The sequence below is a fragment of the Alternaria triticimaculans genome, assembly GCF_023758025.1.
Source record: "Alternaria triticimaculans strain BMP 0046 chromosome Unknown scaffold_17, whole genome shotgun sequence".
In the NCBI taxonomy this organism is placed as follows: Eukaryota; Fungi; Ascomycota; class Dothideomycetes; order Pleosporales; family Pleosporaceae; genus Alternaria; species Alternaria triticimaculans.
Genome location: NW_026055974.1, coordinates 153878 through 173112, shown reverse-complemented (window position 1 = coordinate 173112; position 19235 = coordinate 153878). Strand labels below are relative to the sequence as shown.

Genomic DNA, 19235 nt, shown 5'->3' with positions numbered 1-19235 from the left:
GGCGTCCCATTGCACATAGATCTCGGAGGTGCCAGATAGCCTCACTTCGAATCCCCTCACAACACGTGAGGATCCACCTCGACAATCGGCCCAGTATACGACTTCTTCGCAAACAGCAAGTAGTAAGCCACACTAAACGCGGCCACCGCCCCCGTCACCACACCCGCCCAATTCATATTTACTAGATCCGGATGGGGCTGGCTAGGCCAGAAGCTGAAGAAGATGATGAGAGTAAGGTAGCAAATAGCAACAACGTTATTCGCAACTCCCCACGCGCCCTTGAGACGCCAAGGGCCCCAGGTCAGACTGCGGTCGTACGCCTCGTCCACTTGTGCTTCGTTGAAGATGGTGAGCGATGAGTCCGGGTCGTCTAGGTCGCCGCGGACGCGGCGCCAGAGGAGGAGGCCGATGGCGAGCAGGTAGGAGAGGTAGAAGCCTTCTAGGACGAGGGAGATCGTGCCGTTGAAGGCGGCGCTGTTGCCGATGTTGATGAGGGCGAGGAGGGCGGCGAAGACGGTTACGACGAGGATGGAGACGACGGGAATGGTGCTTCGTTTATCGATCTGCGGGGTGTTAGTGAATGCGTTTAGGCGGTAGCAGTGCAATGAGACATGAACTTACCATGCTGAGAGCGCGAGAGAAAGGGAGGCCGCGGTCTCGGGCAAACGACCATGTCATACGCGATGCAGCTGCAAGGCACCCCATTGCACTGCAGAATTCGAGTAGGACGATGATTGCAACCATGACTGTAGCACCGGCCTCGGAACCGACAGCCTGTGTGAATATGCGGAGGAAAGGCGCGGTTGTCGCTTCTTGGTCCTTGAGTAATTTTGTGATATCGTGGGCGCTGAAGAGAACGGCGAAGAGCATTCCTAATGCCAATGTGCCGTTGATGACGAGACTGAGAAGCATGGAACGTGGAACGTCGGTGCTGGCATTTTTGACTTCTTCAGACATCTATTCCATTAGCAGGGGCAGACAGATTTGGAGTGTTGGGCTTACGTGGACGACTGAGTCTGTTCCGACGAATGCCAGAGCATTGCCCTGTAGTCCCACAAAGAAGGCCAGAGCCTGCGTGCTCCACCTTCCTTCATTATGAAACATCGTGAAGATCTTCTTGGCCGAATTGTGGCTCGATGGCAGGTATATCAATGGCACCAGAATGCCAAAGAAGCCAAGGATGTGGACGATGAGGACGACAACTTCGATGGTAGGAAGCGCTCCGCTTATGAATACGTTGATGAAGACACACAACAGCAGAATACCCCAGAGGAGTAGTGTGCCGTGCCAGCCTTCGCGGACATATGTGCCCCCGAGATCGTTGAGACTGACCAACTGCAGGATCAAGTCGGCTACGAAGTAGCATACGGAGGTGAGTGCTGCGATCCAGCCGATGACAGTGAGCCAACCTAACATGATCAATATGATTAACATGGCTCTGGAATTGGACGAACGTACCAGTCACGTAACTGAGGAACTTCCTGTTTGAGCGCGGCGCCAGTAAAGAGACCCAATGATACTGGCCACCAGAAGTCGGGACGGCGCTTGCAAGTTCACCGATGCAGACGAAGACGGAGAAGTTACCCAGCCATATGAGAATGAAACCGTAAATGAGACCAGCAGGTCCGCCACTGTGATGAACGTGTCAAATGCTGTCGACTTCTGGTACAGACCAGGTACTTACTTTTGGAAGCCTATCGAGAAGATACTGCCATGACGTCAGCGGGATAATTGTTGTCAGTCACGTTCACTTACACGAGCAAAGTCTCCCAAGTACACATCAGACCGCAAGAGAGACCAGTCATCGACACCAGTCCGAAACGGCGCTATCATGATCAGACCGGGCAGACGTGTTGTGAAAACAAAGCATACCTTCAACACCTGCTTCTTTCCCACTTTCGCCAATTCATATCTGTCGTGATCGAACTGCTGGCCTTTGCCTTCCGAAATGGAACCCCGGCCCCTCGGCCGCAGAGGCTCATGGTTGAACCTCTGTAGTTCGATATGCTTCTCCATGATAGCCTTGGTTCCAGCTTTTCAATCCGCGGCGTGTTGAGCAACAAGACGGATACGACCGCAGTACGTAGTAACAAATGTCGAGCAAGCAGGCAGACCAGAAAAGGAAAGAAGATACCCAGAAGGTGTGTCGTGATACAGGACGCATGCAATGCAAGTAAATCTCGATATATATCTCTTCCAGAGGTAACGTGCGCCATGTGCAGATGTTCACGGGTGGATGCGGTAGTACGGTGATCGCCGGCAAAGACGGTAGTGAGGTCGGTCTAGGAGGCGGTCGCTCGGCAATGCAACTAAGCGTCCGAGTGAAAGACACCAAGCCAACGTTTCGCACCGCAAAGGCAGTTGTAGGCTCTCTGCAGTGACGGCGGCAGCTCGCAAGTCGACGTATCGCACTGCAGTCGTAGTTTCAGAGGGCACCCCACAGTGAAACGGGCGTTGATTGGTGCCTCGGTCGCACACCATTGGGTGCCTAACCTGCGGAAAGCGGTGACATGCATTCCTGCAGACCCCTTGTTCGCATGCATTAAGTGTGGTAGAGGCGAAATTAACATTCCCCGGTCTTCGCGTGTTTGTCAAACGGCATGGTCGATGCTGGAACGGACAGATGCGTGTTTGCACCAGGGCGTCGCGCTTTGCATATGCCCAAGAAAGAGGCGTTCGTACTTCCCCAACTCAGCAGTAGATCATGATGGCTTTCAATCGCGAAAAGGGGTTCAGAGCGTCATTCCTCGCTGCATGTCACTGGGCGTGCAACATTGGGCCGCCGTCGTCTCCCCTCGGCATGCTGATCGAGGGTAGAGCATGCGGCATGTGGTCACAATAACGGCTGTCATACCGTTGTAGTCGAAGGCATAGACCTCCCGGCAGATTGTCCGTGGCACGAATTGGACGATGAGCGGTGCGGTGGTTAGGGAATGAGGGAAGACGGAAGGGGTGGCTCCGGGGTTCATTCCATCTTGTGTGACGCTAGTTAGTAATCGACCGCCCATGTGGGAAGTCGCCTCCTCCATCCGTGCACGCATTCTCAACGGCTATCATGACGCATCGCGATATCTGTTCCAGCATTCCAAGCGAGTCGTGTGGTGCTATTGTGTCCTAAAGGTTCCATGCGAGCAGAGAATGCGTTACCTGAACACAACCAGGCCGATCTCAATGTGGCGGCCAGCTATTCTGTCCCTTGCACAGAGTCCACTACAATCACCTGCACGCCTCAGCGTGACTCTCAGACATCGTACTATTGTCGGGAACCTGCGCAGATGCAGTTCACGCGTGTTGCATCTCGATCTACTCTTAGAGGCTGACATATGCAGCCACAGGCATGCCGCGTTACATCTCCTAGTAGAAGTCCAAGTGCGGCATGCTACAGGGGGCGAAAGCCCAAAAAGGCGCACGACTTCCTGTTGACTGGAGCAAGTGTGGGGCTAACTTGAATGCCGGACTTGGTATCGGGCTTGACTCACCTCGCGTGCAAGTTAGGCTCATTCAAGGTTCTCTAGCCTATGAGCAATTTAGACTGGGTACTGGCAGCTAAGTGGCATGTCAGTTCTAAACCTTCAGACGGATAGTTGCAATTGGAACCAGCTCAATAATCTTCAAGGCTGGAACCCGTGCGTGAGCCACGCGACGATTGGCACTGCAAAACGTTCGCACAGCTTCACAGGCCCACGGGGATACCACATCGCCGGAGCATCGACTGTAATCTCACGCGTATGATGTCACAATACTCACTCGTTTCGACGTTGACACTGGTCAACAAGCATGTCGTAAGTCTTTTGATACAGTGAAGGAATCATGGAGATCGTGCAGCATTGGGTTCGTTGGATTTCAGCACCAGATCCATGGGTATAGAACTCTTGATACTGGCGCAAAAGCACCCCTAACGAGCGCATATCATCGCAAAATCGCAATCTCATCACTGGAAGCATCGCCACGCTTTGCTCCAACGTCTTCCCACTCTGCGCTAACAACAGTGGTCTTCAGGATCTTCGAAAAGCTTCCCGTACTTGCAGTCTCCCATCTTTTGTCATCCCACCGCTTCTCATCCACATTCTTGTGATGTACAGCTGTTATCTCAACATCCATCTCACCGTCGGGTCGCGGAGGGCCTCCAGGGATGCCCGATGCAGAATTTGCATTTGTCGTCCTATTGTACGAGCGCATTGGCAGAAAGCGTTTGAGGCCGCCACCTTCCACCTGACTCTTCCGACTATGTTTCGTTCCGCCACCGACTTTGGAAGCGATGCTGGAGAGCTGATACGAATTGCTTTTAGTGCGCGAGTAGCCGTGCTCTGGGGTCGCACCTCGGTGTCGTATCGTGTCGGTACCGTAGAGACCTGATGGAACGTGCTCCAGGAGCGGTCGTAGGTAGGGTACGCATGATGTTAGGATGGTGATGCACTCAATGATCTGGGTGAGGAGTGTCCATGTCCAGAGGTCTTTCGTCGGGTTGGGTGAAGCGAAGCCGTGGAGGAACGCCATTTGGGCGGCAGTCGCTGCGATGTCTCTGTGGCGCGTTAGTAGAAGACTACTATGATAGTTATATGCAAAACTTACAGTGATCGTGCGCCGAAGAACGTCAGGATCGTAACTTTCTTGCTCGTGCTCATTTGTAGGGTCATGATTACGTGAACCGGGAACAGTATGAGTGCCAGATCCGTCAGTATGTTCACGACGCCCACGGACTGCCAAAAAGCGGCCTCCTCGAAGTGTCAGCAATGTCAATGAAGACGGCAGTGTTCTTACATACCAAGTCGAAGCATCTCCCTTCTCTCTTAAGGAAGCGCCATGGCTCTTCAGCGCCGCACTGAAACGCAGACACAAGTCCTGACAGAATGCTCCACGAAGCGATGAAGACGGTGAGTAGCAAGCCTAAGGTCCGATGTAGTTTTGATGCGGTTAGAATCTTTAGCAGCGAGATGATGGACAACTTTGCGAAACATAGAGTTGCGATGTAGAGCAGCTTGTTCGCATACTCGGCCTACAAAAGAACTTAGCAGGATATCAATGTAGTCGACGGTCACTAAGCCGCTTACTTTCTGATACGCCAAGATCTGATCCTCGGTCAACAACAGGATGTCTCGTCCAAGGCCATTACCTGCCTGGACACTAACAGAGACACCAGAACCAATAGTCGCAATCTGGTCCCCGTCGGTCAGCAAAAGCGGGATTTGAAACGATGATTCATCTAAATCAAACGTGACGTACCAAAGCCAGCAAGACAAAACCATCGTCAATATCTAAGTTCCGCCTCAACGCACGCTTGGTAACAAGCCTAGTCAGGACCGCCAACGCGGAGGTAATCAAGAGAACCCACGTAACCACATTGATGTACGGACCGACATCCGCGCTGCTTCCCGGTTCGCGCGGGAGGGGATGATGGGAAGAAGCAAAAAGAGATTGCGGCATCATTGCATCGTATCCGAGGTTAGAATGGCTAGATACCGACGAAGTGAGTGCGCCAGTAATAGGTAGCGAGGTATTATGCGTGGCCTATCACGCGCAGGAATAGACAAGGGAAGGCGTGCAAACAGGCCGTTTGTTCGTTTGTATAAAGGTGGAGCTCATAAACGCGCTCAACCGTCTAATACCGACATGACGTGCAAGCAATGTGAGATTGCGAGCTGCCACCGTGTAGGTAACCTGCATTGAGGGCTCGCTCACAATCAACATAGCACACGCTGTCGTTATCCGCCTTTGATATTAGAGCGAGACACTTGCAAACAAGCGAAGTCAGTTGGATTGTTAGTAGACCGGGGGAAAGGGGTCTGCTAGACCAGGAAGCGGCGGTACGACGTTGCGCAGGTGTAGCCACACAGAGGGACGAACATGCAAGGTCGACCAGACGCTTGTGTATCCTCGGTTGAACATTCTTCTGTTTCAAAGAGGTGTTTGTGCTACTGCGCCGGAAGTTCGGGTCAGGTTAGGATTTGCTGGTATGTTAGTGAAAGGTATACGTCGGAAGCTACGGGAGTAAGCGGCGGAGGAAAGCCAGTATGTTAGCTCGCTAGCTACAACGACACTCGTCATCTTCCGATCGCTAATTAGCTCACTCTGGGATCTTCTACCGTGGTGTGACCTTTGTGACACACCAGGCTCGGCAATGTGTCAGGACTGTACGTTGCCGAGCGATTGATGGTCAACTGGCCAATGCCGTCGTGAAACATTTGCCAGCACATATTTTGTGCAGTGTTCCATTGATACGCGAGCTTGCAGTGGGGCGGTCGCTGCAGTGGTGGCGCTGCCCGTCAGATGATGGCTACTCACAGGTTGTTGCATGAAAAAGGCCGTGGAATTAGCCAAGACAGATCGGAATGTGCAGGGCTGAGCAACTAAGGTAGAGCAGTAGAAATCTCGAAATGAGTCGTATTTGATCATGTTGCTATGGCGGCCTTGGCGGCTAGAGCGACGACGCATGCGGGAAAAGGACTCCACCTCTTTCGTATGCGCAAGTAGATGGCATAGTTGTCTGTAAAAGAATTCCGGGGGCTACACTTCTTAGCTAGATCCTAAAGAAGCGAAGTTTCAAGCGCATATTTTGGATGATCTCACTTCCTCCATGTACGATTTCCGACAGCCTCCTATGCAGAGTGACTGCCACCAAGTAGATGCTTGATGAGGTCTTTGAGCTTCGTGATGTCCTCTGGACTGAGGTGGCTGATATCTCCGAGCGTCGGTTTGCCATGGTCGTCCCAACCGACATGATGATCGATGGGAGCCGGGTTTCGGGCGACTTCGTTGATGTCTGGCACGGCCCGGGCAACGGGATGCAGGGGTGCTGGAGCTGCAGCGATGCCCATCGCGAAGGCAAGCAGCGGCAGTAGAGCGATAGTAGCGTGCATGGTAGATAGTTGGTAATTCATATGCTTGGTGAGCTCCTTTGGTTCTGGTCAGCGTCAGTGGGTATACGCGCCCGAAGCCATTCTAGCTTACGTCGAAGATAGTGTGTGGGAACAGGATGAAGGTGGTGCTGAATTTGCTGTTCTTCACCTCGAAATATATGTGTCGACTGCTACGTACCTCAGCGTAGTATTTTCGGAACTATTACTTCTCGTATGTAATCATGTCATTCCGAAGTTTCAGACGCGCATGCCTTCGGCGCCGCTCATCCACTGTCTATGATTGCCTTACTCCTGCCAGTGTCGCACTGCGCTTTTTGTCTTTTCGCCGCACGGCCATTGTAACAATGCAGTCGACCCGGGCCGATATAAGGAAGCGTTGACGGCATGGGATATCGGTTGACCTTGGAGTTGGCTGCGAAATTTGCCTGACGCTTTTCGTGGTCAGGGCGGATCTGAGGTACATACCCTTCCGATCCATGGCGTTCGACCATTAGTGGCTGATGCTGATCATGTAGTGTAGCCTCCATCGATATTAAGTCGCATGTTCATCGGAACTTCTGACGATAAAGTGGTCCCTGCTACCACGATCAAGTTTCAAAACAGGTACATTCGTATTTTAATTGGCGCAAACGACCAGGAACGCTCCCGCACCAGTCATGCCTAAGGTGTATCCCATCCACGACTTCAGAAAACCACGATTTCTTCTTCGTCACCATACAGCTCATACGCGTCTTTGTGTCCATGATACTGGAAATAAGCCTCTTGGAACTCCCGGTAAGGCGAACCCGGGGGACAGAATGCAAAGTTTTCCAGTGTGTTCGTTGCTTCGCGATAATCGTCAAACTCGTAGCAAGCATGTTGGTCAGGACGCGTGGCCCATGCGATCAGCTTGTCCCAGTCACGACACTGCCGAAGCTGACCTTCGCCCGATTGATGTGTAACAGGGGCTGGTATCGGTGTGTCGTCCGCATTACACATGATGTCCTGCCGGAGTCCGTCAAGGCAGTGGTAGATGTGAAGAAGATTGAAGGGCTGTGGGTTGTCGTTATGCTTTGACACAATGGCTTTCCGGATGAGTTTCTGATGCAATCAGCGGATGAACACAAAGATCATCATGTATACGTACAAGACAATGCAGATCGTGGATTCCTTTGACGTAGTAGATGCTTCTCTCGGTATCCCATGGAAACCGAGTAGAGTTGGGTAGACCGACACGTTTTGCGAATCTATCGTCAAGCGTGACTGCCATGGCATTGGTGTCAATAGCGTCCCATGCCCCTTCCATATCACTATCACTGGCGTTCGGATGCCAGTACTTTGTCGTCGCGTGATATGGCACAGTAGTATCGTAGGCTAATCCACCTTTGATCTTCGTGAGCTAGCATCAGACCGATCAGGCTGTCACTTACTGTAGTTGCTCTTAGCTGGACTGTGCGCAATTCGAAGCCTTGCATTGTCCATCACCAGGAGAATGTTTGCTGAAAGAGAAAGCAGCAGGATGGACATGTACGCCACGAAGCTGCGCGTGTTGGTCGGGATGATCTCAGTACTCTTAGAGTTCCAGGAAACGCCATCCTTCTCTTCTAGCTCTGCTAGGATTTCTTCCTGTTCATCGCTGCAGACTGGCGCATATGCTGGAGGTCGCTCCATTCTTCGATCCGCTTTGTGGAGTGAATGTAGAAAGCAAGCCTCCGCGGCTCCATAAGACGGAGCGCGCTCATTGGGTGTCACAGAATTCGCCTCGAGTTTCACAAACATACGTCGCAAGCCCGTCCCGACAACACCATACCCCAATCGCACCGCTCCGAGCGCGGACCATGAATGAATAGCGACGCGACCAGCCTCGGTCCATCGTTACATCGCCGAGAAATCTGTCTTGCGGCGCCCGTACGATCGAGGAAGGTCGCAAGCATCTGGAGATGATGATAGCGATACAAGTGCTACCGAGTGGCTGGATGTGTGTAAAAGTGAGGGGCTATCGGGGAAGGTGTGCTGGGGCAAAAGGGTGTTACTTGCCAGCCTCGCCAAGACGCTAAATGTGTCGACGGTACCTTCCTTGTTGGGCAACTTCACCCTAACACGGCAATCTACGATGTCCAATACTTGGGTCAAGCTATATCTCCGATTGCGCTGTCAATGCGCAGCGGCGGCGAGGTAGCGCACTTGCAGACTACTTTACCTGGCCGATGTCGCCATGGCTTGACGCAATCGCCAATCCGCTGCCATGGGACAACGATACGTGATCCGGGAGGCAAAGACAAAGCAAGAGCTGGATGAGATGCTGGATGTTATCTGGGCTGCGAACTACACACCTTATGAGCCGTTCATGCAACTGTTCTTCCCGGTCCTTGGCTACACGAGCGCCCATCGCGACCTCGCCGTCGCCGAATCAAAACAACGCTTCTGGAAACAACACCAAGAGGACAATTCCAGCCACTGGTTCTACGCCTTCGACACAGTTACTAACAAGACTGTCGGTTGCTCGCAATGGGTAATTTCGACTGTCAACCCATTCGCTGCAGGCACACCAAAGTTGACAGCGCCATGGTGGCCCGAGGGCGAATATCGGAGCTTCTGCGAGTCAATACTCAATCAGGTGTACAGGCCGCGAGCGAATTGGATGACGCGGCCACACTGTGGTAAGTGGAGCATTTCCTTTCCCCTCAAACGCGCTATTTCCGGATGAAGAAACGTGATTGTGCGAAAAGTCAAAATGATCTTCTTCCCGTCGCTGACTTTGTATTAGCACTCAACTGGATGGCGGTAGACCCTGCCCATCGGAATCGCGGTGTTGGCTCTCTTCTCATGCACGTTGGTATCACACGCGCGGACGGGCTTGATCTCGAATGTTGGATGGAAGCTTCTGCCATGGGAAAACCGCTTTACGACAAGTTTGGTTTTCAGTCTCTGCTGAAGATTGCTTTCGACAACGAGAAGTCGGAAGCGAGCGACGAGTGGAGGAAGTGCGCGCATGAGCTCACGCCTCCGCCTATCTTTGCCATGTGGAGACCGAAGAAGTCGTCTGGGGCAGGCCCCCAAGGAGATTTCCAACTGCCGTGGTCGCTGGGCACCAAATCATGAGGACCTGAATCTAAGTGGTCGGAAGAGATGGTAGTACCGCCGATGAGGAGCGTGATGGTGTATGGAAGGAATGCAATCAAGTCGAGCCATCGGAGAAATTAAGCAGAATCAGGCGTTAGCTTTATGGCCGAATGGGTACCCAGCAGTTGTGTTAGAGGAGCGAATGGAGTACAGCACTTTGCCTGTGTGAAGCATGAGCGGAGTGAGTTTCGTAGATCATGGCATTGAAGAAGGATGCATACCAATAGATGTTTTTGTTGATTGCGCTTGCCACCATCACGTTCATCCATGGCTACGAGTAGGATTTCGTACACACTCTCGACCGCTGGGTATGTTACCAGCTGAAGTATGCCGCTATATTAGCCTTCGTTAGACCAAGAGGGTAGACGGGCGCACCTTAACTCGCCCTTGTGTCATCTCCTCGTCCCCCGCCATGACTTGCTATCCGGCAAGCTGGCAACAGTCAACGGAGTATTTGTGACTGCAGCCGACACAGATGTTGCCGAGCTCCTTCGTCTCCCATCTTCTTCTGCATCCACAGCATACCCACACGCAATCGGGCACCGGTTCTGCGCCGGGATAAGGAGTGTGCTGTAGTATCGGGAGCGCTGAGTTTCGTTGTTTCATGTCAGAAATTCCTTTGGCGTGGCGCTGGCGCTGGCGGAGAATTGTGATCGGAAGACTTCGAGTGTGGTTGATGTGTCTGAGTTGGGCACAGTGTCGCGTCGCTTTCGAGCGTATTGTGGATTAGAAGGTGTATCTAGAGACGCCGATGCCGTGCTCGATAGCAAACGCGCAAATGTGCTCTGAGACCGGACACGTGCCTTCTCGTGGGTTCTGCTTGAAAGGTTGTTGGCATTGTGACTAGTGATGTGAGTGATGTTGAGTGATAACGTAACGCGCTGTGAAGCAGTGGTTCAATGAATAGTGAAGAATCGCTTGCCTGTCTGTGTAAGACCAGTACCTAGGTTGCGGTTGTCAAAATGAAATGTTAGTGAGAAGAAAGAACCGACCATCACGCCACGCTTCACACCTTCCTCTTAGATGATGCACCTTGACTACGCCTTCTACAGTCCATCTTTCCGTTACCTTGGCTCTTTCTACACGTTATCGAGAGAGGAGTGTATTTTGTTAATTGTCCGTGCTATTTGTCGTTCGTGGTAGCCGCCATCTCCACATGTCTTCGCGACACAGTATCGTACACTAGAAACTCGCTCGGCTTCATGGAGGCGAGCTTGAGAGGAACCTAAATGACTATATTAACTTACAGAGACAGGAGCTTTACCTCCTGGAACTAGTTCTGCGGCGCGGTACCGTAGCCGCGCGGCCCGCTCAGTCCCATCCAGCCTGCAGCTTCTGAATTGCTTCATCCTCAGACACAACATCTGCCATCTTTGCGTTGATGTCAGAAAGGTTTGCTTTGTGGACAGCGGGCGATAAGTCACCGCATGCTTCTCCAACGACCTGGAATGATGATTAGTGACGTTTACAGGGACTCATGCGTTGCCGAGTCGATCCGCACCATTGGTCGAAATCCAAAGCACATGCAATCGAGGGCAGTCGCGCGGACGCAACCACTTGTACTGACACCACAGATTATGACTGTATCGACGTTGCAACTTTGGAGTTGCGCAGCCAGATCGGTCCCGAAGAATGCGGACGGGTAGCGCTTGGGGACGACGACTTCACCAGCGGCGGGCTCTAAACCAGGATACCAACTTTCAAGGCCGTTCCCGCAGCCGACTTGGAACAGCTTGAGTAGAGGTACTTTGCTGTAGAACAGGCCCGCATCCGACATGTCCGGCTTCGTGTATTCGACTCGCGTCCAGATCAACGGCGTTTTGCCTTGGCGGGCGGCAGAGACGAGTTTTGCGATGGACGCGGGCGCCGCCGCAGACGCAGGGTTCGACTTGGTGTCCAATGGGCTGGCATCGTTCCAGTAGGCGTTGCAAACATCGACAAGTAGCAGCGCCGGACGTTTACCCCATCCTATCCTCCCGGCGAAGCCATCCTGATAGTCGCGATGCGCTTTCTGGGTCATTTCGTCGTGGTTGTGGCACTAGAGGTGAGTCATGATTGAAATTGGGCGGAGAAGAGCGAGGAAACTATGACGGTAGCGTCGCGCCGCTTGCTATAGCCAGCACTGGAGGTCATCACCATTGCCGTCCATTCAATTCGAGGCGCAACGTTGACATGACGGACTTATCAGCACTGGTGCCGGATGGAGCTTCGGAGCAGTTCCGCCAGGGCAATTAGGCGGCTTTCACGCCCCCAGACCGTCGGGAGTAAGCAACCGGTTCCAAGCGGACCATCAATATACCGACATATACTACCCGAGGTATCTTGATCATTTCGCACCGCCACATAGACGGGCCCTCGGCGGAACCCATTTCAAAGGCTCTTGTGCTGAAGTTGTTCCGATGCAATGGCTTGCGGCATTGCCTTCCGCCCTGTCAGCATAGCGTTGATCTCTGGTGCACCCGTTACGCGCGTTTGAGGGACTCAATTCACAACTGCAGTTTGACCCCGGACTTGGCACCACATGATCGGACTTCCCCACATGAGCAGCCTGGGTACCCAGCCGGAGGCCGATGGCTCTCCTTCCCCCAAGACTGCCAGTTCTGTCCCCGCCATGGACGCAAAAGAAGGGAGGATAGGGAACGCCTTTGCGTGCGAGCGCTGTCGAAAACACAAGGTTCGCTGCGTTCCATCTGACACGCCGGCTCTCTGCCAGAGGTTTGTTTACCCCAGCCATATTTTTGCTCCACATGGAATGACACGTGCTCCAGATGCCAAAAGGCAAGAGTCGAGTGTGTGGAACATGTTGCGCGCAGGCGGCCAGCAAAGGCGCGCAGCGATGGCCAAACACCCACCAAGCTGCGCGACTTCGACAAGAAATTGGACAAGTTGTCTGCTATCGTTGCGACAATGGCGCCGGCTCCGACACAATGTAGTCTGCCATCGGTAGCCACCATCCCATCGCAACTGTTGGACTCCACACAGCAAATGCCGACGCCGACACCAATCACCGCTCCGCCTGTATCGATGCCACCAGCTCCCAGGACGTTATCACTCCCCGCTCATGCAAACCAGTCCGAAAGTTCGGCGTCATTCTGGGAATCAATGAACGACACACTGTCTTGCCTTGGCCGACTGGATCCTGTGATCAGATCGATCAGCCTGGTGCACATGCAGATGCTGCTCGACACGTATCGCAGCATGGTCGACTTTTTCCCCTTTGTATCCCTACCGAGAGACGCCCGCTGTCAGGACCTCTTCCAGAGCCGGCCGATGTTGATGTTTGCTGTGCTAACAGTCTCTTCTTACGATTCGGTCCCGCTTCAAAGAGCACTGAGCCTAGAATTCCGTAAAGTGGTCATGGTCCGGATAATGAAAGGCGAAAAGAGTTTGGACCTCCTACAGGGACTCTTGGTCTTCATAGCCTGGCACCATCACTACATGGATGTCCAAGCTGTTTCGATCACGATGCTTCTACAATTGTGCTTGGGTATCGCACACGACCTGGGTCTGGACAGTATAGGGAGGACTGTGAGGAGTCCTCTACAAAAGGAAAGCCCGCGTGACAGGGAAGCTAAGCGGGCTTATCTGGGATGTTACTACTTATCTTCCAACCTGGGTCTGATGGAGCCAGTCAAAGCAAGGACCATGACGCACACCAGCACACTCCGGAACTACGCTTCGGAACTGGCCTCTTCGTGGGAAAATACGTCAGATGCCGTCCTTCCAATACTAACCGATGTCTGCCAATATATGGAGGACGTGGAGGAGACTTTCCGTAACCAGTCAGAGCAAGCAGTGGTGGTTCGTACACAAGTCAAACGACTGAGCGACAAGTGGGAGAATATTCGTCTTGCATCCAAGCTGCAAGCGAAAGACTTCAGTAAGCAGTCACATCACTGTAACGTTCGCAATTGCTAATTTCTGACTAGCAATACTGCAATGGCTACAGCTTGCAGCACGCATACACCTGTATCGAACGGCAGCTTCCATCGATCTCGTAGATCGCGATAGTACACCGTGGGCTTCGGGCTTCCAGCTATCACTACGCGTCACCTTGGTCCGGTCCGTCGAACAGTTCCTTGACAACAGCACAAAGCTCCCGACCAAGCATTTCGATTTCGTGTCGCTGATCGACTGGCTCAACCTGATCAACACAATCACCAGCTTGAGCAAGTTGGCCATACACGCCTCGCCCATGCCAGGTTGGGACGCTAGCGAGCTCCAAATAGCGAAGTCATTCGACTACTACCGCGAACAGCTATCCTCGCAAATGCCTCGCCCTCGCGATGCTCAAGACAGTCAAGAAGACGCGTTTGAGCGCTTCCGACGCATCACTTCAGTCATGCGACTAGCGCTGCACGATGCAATGGGCAGGGGAAGCCCGAACGGCAACACGTTTGAGCTAGCGACAGGCTCGGGACGGACTGTGTCTCTCCTCCACAATCTGTCACTGCCTAAAATCAACGGGAGTGGTACGACCAATGGAGTGGAGAAATTACCGAGTTTACGGGACGTGACTCCGTCGCTCGATATTACCAGCACCGATTTCCACTGGAAGTTCCTCATGGGCGCGGTCTGAGGGAAGATATGCCAGAAGCCTTGTGCGCCCACCATATGGGTTCTGGCAGTGGTTCGATATGTTGTCGCGATTATCTTCGCGATCAGCCTCGAAACCGGTCACCTCCACATTCCGGTCGCCGTGACCACAGGTTTCCACATCTGCATCAAATGCCGGTGCATATTCTGCGGTCCTTCTCCGGCGGCATTATTTTCCCAGGAGAGACGATCGCGCATTACCGACTGACCGGTGGCTCCGTGTCGGTCCTCCCATCCAATGTCCGTCCGTGCCGAGGCCCAGTCCGCCGCACGCCTTCAAGGCACTTCCAAGGCAGTCCATCGGGCTGAATCCACATTAAAAAAAGTCACTTGCGCGCCTCCGAACTTCTATATGTGTTCTTGCTCCGCAATTCTTCCGTAATTTCTTGCGACGGCGCGGATTATTCCCGCCTCTGATTGTTAGCGTTGAACTACCTGTCGCTGTTGCATCTCTTGTTACTGTCGCTTATATACCCAGCATCAATTATCGCATCGAATATAGATTCTCGAGATGTTTCTGAAGTGTGCCTTTGGCTTGTGAAAGTCTGGACCTGAGTTGAAGCCAAGTTTTCTCACATGGAGCTGTGAGCGAAAGCATCAGTTTATGCGAAGAGGCGCACGCCACAGGCGTTGTCAGACGACCTTTCTCGTACTTGTCGCAACCACTCAACTTTCAGCTGAACAGTGAGGTTTGAAAAGATATATGATGGGTAACTCTCAGCGACTATGACTTGATGATCATGTAGCGACTTCTCAGTCAGAAATCACCTCGTCGATAGTAAGCTCACTGCTCAAGTCTGCGTATCACTGCTCACCATTGCTGTTCATAGCCATATCCTCCGTCTACACTGCACATCCATCCTCCTAAGTTGTCCATCATACAGGAGAAACGACTCGAAACGCCAGTCATGGGCTGCATGTCAAGCAAACTCGCTGGAGCAAAGCACGACCAAGACGGATATGGACCCAACCCAGGGAAGCCTCCTGGCCCTCCCTACATACTTTCCGACGGGACAAACGCCAGAAATACATCTGGTAGAATGTACTACGGTGGTGGCTATGGCGGCGATGGCGGAGGGTATGGCGGAGGAGGAGATGGTGGAGGTGGTGGTGGTGGTTGATAACGACAACGAAAGACGCGATGCTTCCATGTTCTCTTGACCTACTTGCTGTCTTGTGATTATTCTTTTACCTTCCATAGGTAGCAATCTGTATGTGCTTTCAATGTATCAGCCGCAACTACAACAATGACCTCTTTCTCATCCCTTCCATTATTTAATGAGCGGATTTAGTTATCGTGTATATCGTGCGTGTTGCGTGAGTCGTGAGTGGCTCGTCGTTAATGGGTCATCGCGGTACCATGGGGGAGAGAGGGTGGGGACCAACTACAACAATGACTTCCGCCTAGCATAGCCGCCTTCTCAACCGTGCCTCATATCCGCTATGGCACAGCCAAGAAGTATGAACATCCCTCAGAACTGTCTTTCGAGCTTGTCCTTAACCTTCTCAACATCCACGAACCTCCGCAGTTTCATTCATCGACTGTTCCTCTAACTACTACTGACATCGTCAGCGCCTCCATTCGGTCGTCTTCTCTTCACCGCAAGCACTCGAGATAGTGCACGCACATTCACACTATTCATTCAAGCTAGAGACTACCAAGCCATGGGATCTTTTCTATCAAAACTAAATCGCGAAGTCGAACGCGTGAAAGACGAAGTAAATCATATATCGGCAGTATATGCTGCCCGAAGAAACGGTGAAAGAGCCCGCGGGTATTTCGAGGCTGCTGCTGCATACCCAGGCCAAAACAGATCGTATGGACGCTACAACGGAAGACATGATAGGACCACCCCGTTTTATGATGGGGGTGATATGCACGGCAGGGAATACAGTGGGTTGGGTAGAGCAGACAGCGGGTTTAGTAACGGTGACGGTGGTGTTGTAGGAATGTCTAGTGAGGGTAGAGCGTCTGGTGAAGGAGGTGGAAGTGGAGAAAGAGACTAGAGATAGTTGGGTGCACACGAGCTAGAGATTTTAAAAGACAGAACGTGGAATGCGTGCAGTCAGGGCTCTGGGTACTGGCAGAGTTATCTTTGTGCTGTTATTCAAAAGCTCAAGGTCACCGCGGAACATGCTCACATTGTGTGCTTCACTGCGATCTCTTCCATTGTGCACGTATAAGACGCACACAAAAGCTACGTGCCTCCCATACTCAAAAGCTCCGCTCATCATACATAATCATACAGGCTTCCCATTCTCCGCAGCCAAAAAGTACCTCCAAAAGGAACAGTCCATCCTTTCTCTACCCGCTCAAAGCTCCACATCTTTCCCCCAAACTCTCACCATGGGCTGTTCATCCTCCAAACCAATCCCCAAACCCGTCTCCAACACTCCTACCGCAAACCCACCAGTCCCTTCCCCCACGCCCACCAAGCCAGAAGCAAAGACTCAGCCTGAACAATCAGCACTGCGCAATACTCCCACCCCTCCATTCATCACAGCACCATCTACTCCTGTTCCGATAAGAGGACCTTTGGCAAGCAAATATGGGTATTACGACACGGGGTTCACGTGGATCAGCACGCGGGATAAGATGATGGAGTGATGGGTGTGCTGGAGTAAAGGATACTGATATGTGAGACTGAATACAATGAGTGCTATATGAACTAGACGATGAGTTAAATGTCTTTTGATGTCATTAGGTCTAAAATATGAATCACTCATTCTCATACTAGTTTCTCAAAGCATCGTTTCGCTCATTGGAGATGTGAAGTCATAAATCGAATCTCTTCACTAACCACAGTGAATTCACACCTTATCCCTTCTCTTCTAGTTCGCGGATCCCTTCTCTTCTAGTTCGCGGAAGCCTACTTCGCACACACCATCGAAGTGCCTACTACCAACCACCATCATCACCAGCCATCGACTCCCAACCTCCATAATCAACCATGGGTTGCACGTCTTCCAAATCCACAGAACCGCTCCCTGTCCCTCGGCCCATCGAAACAAACGCCACTGCTCATGTCACCACACCTACTACTGAAGGCCCTAGCACCATCTCCGACATCCCACACCCACTGTTCCAGCTGCCTCGAGCGACCATACGACAAGTCACGCCGGACGCCCCTGTCCTGACTAACGCCAAGATACACGATACGCAGGCTGGATCGAACAACGTACCGTACTACGAGAACAAGCTATGGCGTCGAGGATAGGATGTAGAGGAAGAAGTTTGGCATTCAAGTTGAGCGTCATTCGTATTCGAGAAGAGCCATAGAGAATACTACAACAAGAAAGAAAAGCTAGAGTAGAGAACCATCCCAGCGTAACAAACCAAGCCTCGACAAAGAAAGCCCCCTAAACATATCTCATACAAGCCCAATCATACAGAAGGAAAACTTCCCAACCCATAAACGCCGCGCAATGCAACACACACCAATCCTGACCCACTACCCATCCTAATTATACCTCCTACTCTTACTAGCCCACTCCTCCTCCCTCCTCGCCTTCTCCGCCTCCAACTTCTTCAACTCCCTCGCCACACCCCCACTAGCCCTCCACCAAACATCCGTACCCGTGCGAATCAGCCTCTCAGCCGCACTAACCGGCCCATCAACCGCCGGCCTAACATCCAAGAAGAAAACCGGTTGTTCGTCTGCCTCTCCCTCCCCCTCCGCTTCTGACGCCTCCGGCGCACCCTCATAGTAATCAATAACATAACGAATCTCTTTACACCCCTTCTCATTACAACGCTCGACAAACCAATCATGGCGATCAAACGGCGGCGCCGTCCCGAATTTCTCCGGCATCACGTAGCCCAGCCACTGCATAATCGTTGCTTTGGGTGTGGGTTCCGTGGGGCGACCCGTAAACCTGAGTAGTTTCGGGGGCTGAACATCCCTATGATCCCACGTCGTCGTATCAAACGGATCTTCATGCGTGCCCAGTTTGAAATTCGCGACTTCCTCGCCTTGCTTGCATATCTCATACCCTTCCTTCAACCCTCTCGAGAACCTTCGTTCCCAGCCCATGATCTCCGCCCACGCGCCCTCGTTGAGGAAATTGTGCACGCCGACCATGCTTTCCACGGCTGTGATGTCGGTGTCTGTGTAGCCTTTGCGCAGCATGGCGTTGTACATTTGCTGCGGGGAGGGGTACTCCCAGAGCGTGCCGTCGCCTTTGGGGATCGTGGAAGTCTCGCGGTCGAGGGGGAGGTTGACGGATTGGGTGGAGGCGCGCTCGTTGGAGAGTTCAGAGAACATGTTGTTGAGGGGGTTGAGGCGCGAAAGGAGGCCTTGCTTTGGGGGTGGCTCGGAGGCGCTGGTGGAGGCATTCTCAGGTGGGACGTAGGGACAGGCGCCGGCGGGTGTCTTCTTTTCGGCGACGACGGGCGGGACGGGTTTCTTGTGCATCGGACATTCTGGCTGGGTGATTGTTAGTAGTGATGAGTGTGTATGGGGACTGGAAGGGCGTACTGGAGGTTCCATGCTGCTCATGCTGCCTCGAGGCATGGCGTGCGGCGCAACACGTGCAGCAGGTGCGGCGGGTGCGGTGTCTGCCCAAAACCAACCCATGGTGAGGATTCGTATGGAAAGAGTAGTACGGCGAAAAGAAGAGGCAAGCAAAGGTATATAGGGCTGAAGAAGATGTGACGGGTGGCGGAGATTATCGGGAAGA

At 52.6% G+C, this 19235-nt stretch overlaps 7 protein-coding genes across 7 annotated transcripts; 2 read left to right on the top strand and 5 right to left on the bottom strand.

The window, feature by feature from the left end:
* Positions 1-56: 56 nt before the first annotated feature.
* J4E78_008834 (uncharacterized protein) lies at positions 57-2016 on the bottom strand (the record flags this gene model as incomplete). Its single annotated transcript, XM_049369434.1, has 7 exons — positions 57-563; positions 622-957; positions 1003-1409; positions 1459-1631; positions 1685-1708; positions 1756-1826; positions 1873-2016. 7 exons carry the CDS (start codon positions 2014-2016, stop codon positions 57-59), a joined length of 1662 nt encoding a protein of 553 aa, XP_049218758.1.
* A 1893-nt stretch (positions 2017-3909) lies between these two features.
* Positions 3910-4637, bottom strand: J4E78_008833 (uncharacterized protein; the record flags this gene model as incomplete). The annotated part of the gene is made up of 2 exons (XM_049369433.1): positions 3910-4522; positions 4573-4637. The coding sequence occupies 2 exons, from the start codon at positions 4635-4637 to the stop codon at positions 3910-3912; spliced, it is 678 nt and encodes a 225-aa protein (XP_049218757.1).
* Positions 4638-6596: 1959 nt separating this feature from the next.
* J4E78_008832 (uncharacterized protein) lies at positions 6597-8507 on the bottom strand (the record flags this gene model as incomplete). Its single annotated transcript, XM_049369432.1, has 4 exons — positions 6597-6901; positions 7778-7937; positions 7984-8219; positions 8267-8507. 4 exons carry the CDS (start codon positions 8505-8507, stop codon positions 6597-6599), a joined length of 942 nt encoding a protein of 313 aa, XP_049218756.1.
* Positions 8508-9081: 574 nt separating this feature from the next.
* On the top strand, positions 9082-9938 carry J4E78_008831 (uncharacterized protein; the record flags this gene model as incomplete). The annotated part of the gene is made up of 2 exons (XM_049369431.1): positions 9082-9496; positions 9604-9938. The coding sequence occupies 2 exons, from the start codon at positions 9082-9084 to the stop codon at positions 9936-9938; spliced, it is 750 nt and encodes a 249-aa protein (XP_049218755.1).
* A 1332-nt stretch (positions 9939-11270) lies between these two features.
* On the bottom strand, positions 11271-11979 carry J4E78_008830 (uncharacterized protein; the record flags this gene model as incomplete). Its single annotated transcript, XM_049369430.1, has 2 exons — positions 11271-11402; positions 11461-11979. 2 exons carry the CDS (start codon positions 11977-11979, stop codon positions 11271-11273), a joined length of 651 nt encoding a protein of 216 aa, XP_049218754.1.
* Positions 11980-12480: 501 nt separating this feature from the next.
* Positions 12481-14538, top strand: J4E78_008829 (uncharacterized protein; the record flags this gene model as incomplete). Its single annotated transcript, XM_049369429.1, has 3 exons — positions 12481-12674; positions 12728-13839; positions 13889-14538. 3 exons carry the CDS (start codon positions 12481-12483, stop codon positions 14536-14538), a joined length of 1956 nt encoding a protein of 651 aa, XP_049218753.1.
* A 3478-nt stretch (positions 14539-18016) lies between these two features.
* Positions 18017-19132, bottom strand: J4E78_008828 (uncharacterized protein; the record flags this gene model as incomplete). Its single annotated transcript, XM_049369428.1, has 2 exons — positions 18017-18978; positions 19129-19132. 2 exons carry the CDS (start codon positions 19130-19132, stop codon positions 18017-18019), a joined length of 966 nt encoding a protein of 321 aa, XP_049218752.1.
* Between the last annotated feature and the right edge of the window lie 103 nt (positions 19133-19235).